Source organism: Colius striatus, chromosome 12 (genome assembly GCF_028858725.1).
Source record: "Colius striatus isolate bColStr4 chromosome 12, bColStr4.1.hap1, whole genome shotgun sequence".
Lineage (NCBI taxonomy): Eukaryota > Metazoa > Chordata > Aves > Coliiformes > Coliidae > Colius > Colius striatus.
Genome location: NC_084770.1, coordinates 6,379,024 through 6,386,732, shown reverse-complemented (window position 1 = coordinate 6,386,732; position 7,709 = coordinate 6,379,024). Strand labels below are relative to the sequence as shown.

The following is a 7,709-nucleotide window of genomic DNA, read 5'->3' as shown; positions in this document are numbered from 1 at the left end:
AGATACTTCTCAGGCAGTTTTCTCCAATGTGCCACATTATATAGTCCCAATCCAAGAAGATGGAACTCACCCTGGCTGCTGTGATAAGCACAAAGAGCGATAAACCCCTGTAATTAAAGTCTGCCTCTATAATAAGGTTGCAGCAGAGACAGCTGGGGTCCAGCCCCGAGCCTGGGCCCACATCTGGGGTTTTCAGCTGTTTTCACTGCAAACTCATTCTGGAGGGGCTCAGCCCAGGTGCTGGGGGTGCTTTGGGTGTCAGCAGGGAGGGGAAGTTGTCATCTGAGTGAGTGGAGCAAGGACTGTTATTCCCTCTCTGCATTTCCTTCCCTCGTAAGGCATTTTCCCTTGAAGGACTCCACCATACCTCAGGGAACTTATGCTCATATTTCACTGGTCCTAAATATATGTAAAACTAGAGAAAACTCAACTTTTTTCCAGTCTGGACATCCCAGCCTTCCTTGTCATGCTGGTCCTAAAGAGGACCAGAGAGATGGTGCCCTGCCCTTGTCCCCTCACCCTCCACATCTTACACAGGGTCCAGGGCAGCCCCCTGGGACATGTATGCTGGGGACCCTAAGGATGGCTTTTGTGGGCTGTGGGGAAGCCCTTTGCAGACTCTTGTCCTCCAGGCCAGTGTCAGGGTCCTCCACTTGCACTCACCAAGCACTGGGGGCCTTGGGCTGAGCCCGATCCCCCAGCCCCACTGGCAATTGCAGACAGTTGTTAGCTGTGCCAGAGCTCTGTCATCCAGACAGCTTTAATCCATTTACTGCCATGCTAATTATGCATCCCTTTCCCTTCTTAACCAAGGTGTCCCCATGAACCAAATTAAGCGTCACACACACTCCTCTGACATCAGTTGTGTCATCTTTAGCAACAACACCTCCAGACAGGAGGAGGCATGGGCTACCCAGACAGTCTGTCTCTTCTAATCTGTTGCTCTGGGGTTTTAATGCTGCCCCAGCTGATGCTTGTGAAGGTGCCCAGTGGCTTTAATGGGACACTCTGCCCCTGAAATTATCCTTGCACATTGCTGCTAGGCTGTGGGGAATTGCACTGTACATCACACCTCCATCCTTCCCATCACCCTGCCATGAGGGGATTTCAGACGGGGAGGTCCCTCAATAACACGCAGACCTTCACCTCTTGGGGATGCCCTTTTCTTATCTATGCCCAGTGTGTCCCTTCCCTGTGTGCCCTAAGAGAGGGAGAGGCAGGCTAGGAGAAGCCCATCCCTTCCCTGCACATGGTGCAGCCTCTCCAGAGCTGTTGGATTTGCTGTGACATGGAGAAGATCGTCCCCAGTCACACTGGCCCGCAGCTGAGTCAGCCCAAGCATCTGGAGCCACAGCTGAGTGTGTGGCACCTGGTGGCCACCACTATCCTGGGCCAACAGGAATAAATGAAACATGGTTCAAAAAGCAGCCTAATCATAGAACCATTTCTCTTGGAAAAGACCTTTAAGATCAAGTCCAAGCATTACCAAGCCCATCGCTAACCCACGTCCCTCGCACCTCAGCTACACGGCTTTGCAGTATCTCCAGGGATGGGGATCCCACCACCTCCCTGGGCAGCCTGGGACAGGGGCTGACAACCCTCTCAGGGAAAACATGCTTCCTAAATATGTGCCAACCCCAAATCCAGCACCTCTCTGTGGTTTCCTGACATTTACACTTTCCTGCTTCCCTCACTAAGGCTGGGATCTCGGTGGGAAAGGCTGCTGTGCCACATCCATGGCCGGGCAGCCCAAATGCACCCCAGCCAGGGGCCACTCACTCCCAGGTATGCCAGGCCTTTCCCAAATCCACACTGTATAAGTTTTTCCCATGCCATGGCTGTGCAAAGGAAGCAAAACCCAAACCTCTCCCTTAACTTATTGAAGAGAGGAGGCAAAAAATCCACTGGCCCTCGCTGGAGCCATTCATCACGGTTCCAAACACACGAGGCAATCGCTGCAATACTTGAGTTTGGCTCCGTAGAGGAAAAAAAACCCCACCCCATGCTTGTTGCAAACAACCACAGCACAAAAAAAGAGCCTTACAAGGCTGAGGCAGCCTCATAGATGGATTGCTTTTTAATCCCCAAAGCTACAGTGATAAATCTTTTTACTGGAAGCTCTGGAGATACTGTGTCAGCCGGGGCATGCAGCAGCACGGGGGGAACACAGCTCCAGGAGCTGCTGGGAGAGAGGGAGGCTCCTGGGGAGTAGGGCTGGAGGTGATGGAGGAGGGATGGGTGCTCAGTGTGAGGGTGGGCAGCAGGGTCCCACCAGGGCTGGGAGAGGGTGGTTAGGCAGGAACTGGCCTTTGGAGGGATGCTGCCATGGATGTGGAAAGACAGAAGGACAGTTTTTGGGCACTGGCTCTTTGGGAACGAAGCATTTGGAGAGGAGGTGGTGGCATGTGCTCTGGATTGCAGCGAGAGAGATGCTTCCCAAAGCTCTGAGCAAAGACCCCATGCAACAGCATCCACACTCTCCCCCCAGCTCCTGGTCCCCCAGCCTCCCTCTGCTCTATCCTCTCCAGGATCCCTTGGGTGTTTTGGGATCCTCCTTGCCTCATGGCCATTCTGAAGTACCCATCAATCCCACATGGGTGGGAACAACTCAACTCACCTCATCCCCTGGCTTCTACTGCCTTCTCCCCTTGCTTCTTTACCACCTCCCTGGCAGGAGTAAGCGCTGTCACCTATATGGTGAAAGAAGCAGGGGACCAGGCAGACCCTGAGGGTGCAGGGCAGCAGGGAGCATCATCCTTGGAGCAAGCCTATGACATGCAGGGAGAGGTGCAAAACCCTCTCTGTGAAACCCTTCTCCCCTGGACAGATCAGCTCCTTGTTTTATTAGGTTTCGTGTCCTGACTGCAGCTTTTAGTAAAATTAATCATGGAATTAAAGGACTTGCCCCAGAGTCTTTGATTACAGCATCTCTTGTGAGCCTGGCCAGCATGTGGTACCCAGGGCTTGGGGCTGCACTCACATCTCCACCCAGGAGGTGCCACCAGCTGTGGGGCATGAGGGATCCCAAAGCTCCACGCAGCTGGCTATTGCTGTGTCATAAAATGCTACCAACTGTGTATTAAAAAGCTCTTCCCTGGAGATTTGCAGCCAGGGAAGTGGCAGGGTGAAGTGAGGCGGGGCAATAATGGCCATCAAAGAGACATCAGTCACGTCTGCCTGTGATGGTCCTGCCAGGACCATCAGTGGTGGGAGCTGAAGAAGGAGGAAATAGGTGAATCTTGACATCCCTGGCCATGCTGACTTCCTCTGGAGAGAGGCTGTGAGTAGCTGGCAGGAACCTAAAGTGCAAAGTTCAAGCAGGCTCATGACCCACCCTCACCCAGCAACACCTAGCATGACCCCACAAAGGCCAAGGAAGGGCTTTGCCCATGGCAGACCCTGCTATGGGGATGGGGAGCACAGCTGGGAGACAGGCAGGTTGATGGGAATGGGAGGGAGTTTGCAAGCCTCAAATCCTGCCTGTTCCTGGTCACTGGCCTGGCCATGGTCCTGTGTGCTGTGCTCAGGAGGGGCTGGAAGCAGAGCATCAGCAGGCAGTGGTGCCCCTGCCAGTGCTCTGCCTGGGGCTTTGTCCTCCAGTATTTCTGCTTGGGTGCCCAGGAGAGCCCTGCTGATGCTCCATGCTGCCAAGGGACTGGGGAGAGCTGGGGCTGGGGAAATTGTGTGAGAGAAGAGCTCAAGTTTCTTGGACAGCCCCTCAGGTGGCATTTTGGAGCCTGGATATTTCATCCTGCGGGAGGACCCGCTGGGAAGGGAGCAGCATCCATCTCAGACAGCAAATCGATGGCTCCTTCCAGCCCGGGGGAGCACAAGCAGCCAGCCCACACTGCCTGGCATTTCCATGACATTTCCCCAGCTGCCTGTCTGGGGACAGATTGATCACCACTGCTCCAGAGGCAGCTGCCCCCCTGCAACCCCAGCTCAGCCCAAGCACCCTGGAGACCAGCAAGAGTGCAGGCCTCCTGCTCACACCTTCCCTGCCATGCCATGCCCTTAGCCCACCCAGCCCTGCAGACCCACCACAGCAGCAGAGCCTGCAGGCAGCGCCCGTGGGACATCCCTGGTGCCCATCACCCTGGCACGTGGCCTGCCCATCACACTCCAGGAAGATGGCCTGCATGTAGTCCTGTGCTGGGAGGAGAGCTGAGTCCTGGGGGACACAACTAGGACACAAATCAGGCCAACAGCTCTTTTTAATTCTCAGTGAGGCTCAGCCCGTTTGGGGCCCGGATGGAGGAGGGCTCCCCACATGCCCTGGGGGTTCAGGGGGCTGAGGAAGAGGAAGGTGGCACCTGCCAGATGCGCAGTGGAGGGAGGATGTGCAGGGTGTTTGTGGGGCATGGGGAAGGCTCAGAACAGTGCCTCGGTGCTGCAGGCAACCTGGGACTCCCCTCATCCTGTAATTTGCTTCCCTTGCCCTTGGGGGCTGGGGCTAGAGGAAGACTGGGACAGTGGCTGGCACTAAAGGGACAGGCAAGAAAATCAGGGCACATCAGGGCCAGAGGACCCTGGGGAGGTCTCCAGGGAGAAGACACACACAGACCTTTTTTCCCCCACTCCACTCCCCAAATCTCTGCTCGGGTGCAAGCACCTCTGAGGGCATCCATCCAGCACAGTGTCCCAAAACAGCCTGGGGCACCCAACATCCACACCCATGGGTCCACCTCACTGGGCCAGGAGGGGTGGGGTGTTTTTGGGGATTACTGGCATGCCCCTGACATAGAAGCCAGCCATGCCCACACCACGAGGCCAGCTTTGGCCTGGCAAGCCCTGGTGCTGGGCACAGCAGGTGCAACAACATCCAGGGCACAGCACAGCCAATGCTGCTAGAAAACCCACCTTCCATCCCAGTGAGAGGGCACAGACCCCTCCCTCACTCCCACCCAGCTGCCCACCACCAGATGGGCACCAGATGGATGCTGGCAGTGGGGAAAACTGGTCCCAGTCCCCCCACATCGTCCCACTCTTTAGCAGAGGGTCATTGTGTGTGTGGTGGCCTGGCTCCCCTTCACCTCCTCCAGCTCGTACTCCTCGGCATCAGAGAGGCGCAGCCCGTTGGTGCTGGGCAGGGGCTCACACTCGGTGCTGCGGGTGGTGGCACGGGTGATGCTGGGAGAGTACTTGTGTGACCGTGGCAGGCGGTGGCTGGGGTGGCACATCACCTCCTTGAACATCTCCCGGAAGCGGGTGGACATCAGGTTGTAGAGGATGGGGTTGGCAGCAGAGCTCAGGTAGAAGAAGATGCCCGAGATGATGTGGACGTACTGGAACATGTGGAGCATGGGGCTGGTCCAGCTGGAGACGAAGCTCCAGACCAGGCGGTCGGTGTGGAAGGGGGCCCAGCAGATCCCAAACACCACCACCAGCACGACTGTGGGGAGACAAAGAGCTGATGTTACTGAGGGATGGGGCTCACCCATCACCTCCAGGCCCTGGACAAGCACTGCCCCATTTCAGCAAAAAACACCCAAAAAAGAATGGGAGAAAGCAGAAGAGAAGGGACCCCCAGTGCCCTTTTGTCTTGGCATAGAGGGGCTGGAGGTCTGGATGGGATCTCCCTCCCTCTCTCCATCTCCTGCCAGGGCTGCTCCAGGAGCTGCTGCGTGTCTGCTCCCACCAGCCAGTGGCTACCACAGCCCCATGGCCATGCAGCGTGGTGTGGAGACACCTATCCACCCACTGGGCACCCCCAAAGTCCAAGGAGCAAGAGCTATTGGCACCCTCTCCTTGTGCTCTGGTTTTCTCTTTGTGTTATAACCCAGCTCTGCCGATGGAAAAGAAAGGAGGTGATGTACCAGTGGTCCTGGGGTCTCAGCCCTGCCATACCCATGCCATGCTACATCTCTGTGGTACACGGTGACAGGTCCCCCTTTGTCCCCCTCCCAATTCCAGTGCCAGGGAAAGCTGAGTGATCACTTGCCCAGGCTGTGGTGGAGACACAGCCCCAGCCCTGATGGCCTGGGCTGGGCAACCCGCCACGGCTGTGCTGTCACGGGGCTGGGAGCACGCGGAGGTCAGCGTGCGGGGGGGAGGCAGCTGCCCAAGGGCAGCCAGCTCCCACTGCTGGGAAGGGGGCCAGAGCCTGCAGGGCTGAGGCTGGGGCTGAGGACAGAAGGATGCTCTTGGGTCAGTGGTCACAGCAGCTGCAGGGGTGCGTAGGAACCGGTCCCTCTTTGGGGGAACAGGTTTCCTCTTTCCATCCCAGTCTCTTTCCTTTTCTCACCCACCACTTTCCTGGAAGAGCACAGGTCTTGTAACCAGGAGGAGGCTGGCATGAGCAATCTCCACTGCTGGACCAAAACCACCACACCTGCCTTTGCCCATACACTCCATGAGCCAGCCCTGCAGCCTTCTTCTGGGACGACCCAGCTTCAGTACTCTGGACTGACTGTGCCTCAGTTTCCCCCCAGCACTCTACCAACAGAGCCTTGGGAGACACTCCCTGGCTCTGCCCATCCCCAGCATCGGACTCCCCAGCACTGGACTCACACAGCATCTTTGTGACCTGTCTCCTCTTGACTTTCTTCCGCCCCTGGGTGTTGTGGCAGCCGTGGCTGCCTCGAGATGTAGCTCCCAAAGCCTCCAGCATCTTTTCTTTCTTGAGCTGCAGGCCAATGAGTAGGTAGAGGACACTGATGGTCCCCATGGGCAAGAAGAAGAAGACAATGGTGGTGATCTGGATGACGAGGTTGTAGGTCAAGCGTGGCTTCACCAGGGTGCAGATCTCCGAATCGGGCACTTGCCCTCGTCCAGGCACGTAGAGAGGCTGCAGCCCGTGGAGGCTGGTGTTGGGGATGGAGCAGACGACCGACAAGACCCAGATGGTGACGATGACCCTCTTGGCGTGGTTCCTGGTCACCACATACTTGGCTTTGAGCGGGTGCACCACGGCAATGTAGCGCTCCACGCTCAGGGCCGTGACGTTGAGGATGGAGGCGAAGCAGACGGCCTCGAACAGCAGCGTCTTGAAGTAGCAGCCGCTGGCGCCCAGCAGGAAGGGGTAATTGCTCCACATGTCGTACAGCTCCAGCGGCATCCCCAGCAGCAGCACCAGCAGGTCAGACACCGCCAGGCTGAACAGGTAGTAGTTGGTGGGTGTCCTCATGAAGCGGTGCCGCATGATGACGATGCAGGTGAGTGTGTTGCCCACGGCTCCCACCACGAAGATCAGCAGGTAGATGACACACACCGGGATGAAGAAGCTGGACCGTTGAGGTCCCAAGTACTTACTCCGCAGCTGCTCCTCTGTCAGGTTGGCATCCTTGGGGTCCAACAAGGTCTCTGAGGGAGTCCTGTTGCAAAGATCAGAGCTGATGGGCTCCAGAGGAAAGTCTCGCTGAGGCAGGGGGAACTGGGAGCTGGAGCAGTTGATGTAGGGATTCATGGCTGCAGGGAGACAGGGAGGTTTGCTTTCCCAGCCCCTCTGCTGCCCCTGCTCCCTCTGCCACTCTCCCCATTGGTGTCAGGGTCCCCAGATGCTGCTGATCACCACAGCTCTGCACCCTCACACCCATCCTGCCCCAGCCTTTCCTTTGGGAAAGCACACAAAATCTCCCCACAACCTCCCTCCAGCTTTCCTAAGCACTCCTTGCCCCATTTCCTATCCACAAACAACCCTGGCAGCTCCCCAGGCCACCTTGGTCTCATTGCCCCATTGTTGTGGGGTTGTCAGCAGGGCTGTCCCCCCT

General features: G+C 57.1%; 1 protein-coding gene across 1 annotated transcript; it reads right to left on the bottom strand.

Moving 5' to 3' along the window:
- Positions 1-4,988: 4,988 nt before the first annotated feature.
- NMUR1 (neuromedin U receptor 1) lies at positions 4,989-7,405 on the bottom strand. The gene is made up of 2 exons (XM_062006137.1): positions 6,511-7,405; positions 4,989-5,392 (listed from the first exon to the last, which is right to left on the bottom strand). Exons 1-2 carry the CDS (start codon positions 7,403-7,405, stop codon positions 4,989-4,991), a joined length of 1,299 nt encoding a protein of 432 aa, XP_061862121.1.
- Positions 7,406-7,709: the final 304 nt, after the last annotated feature.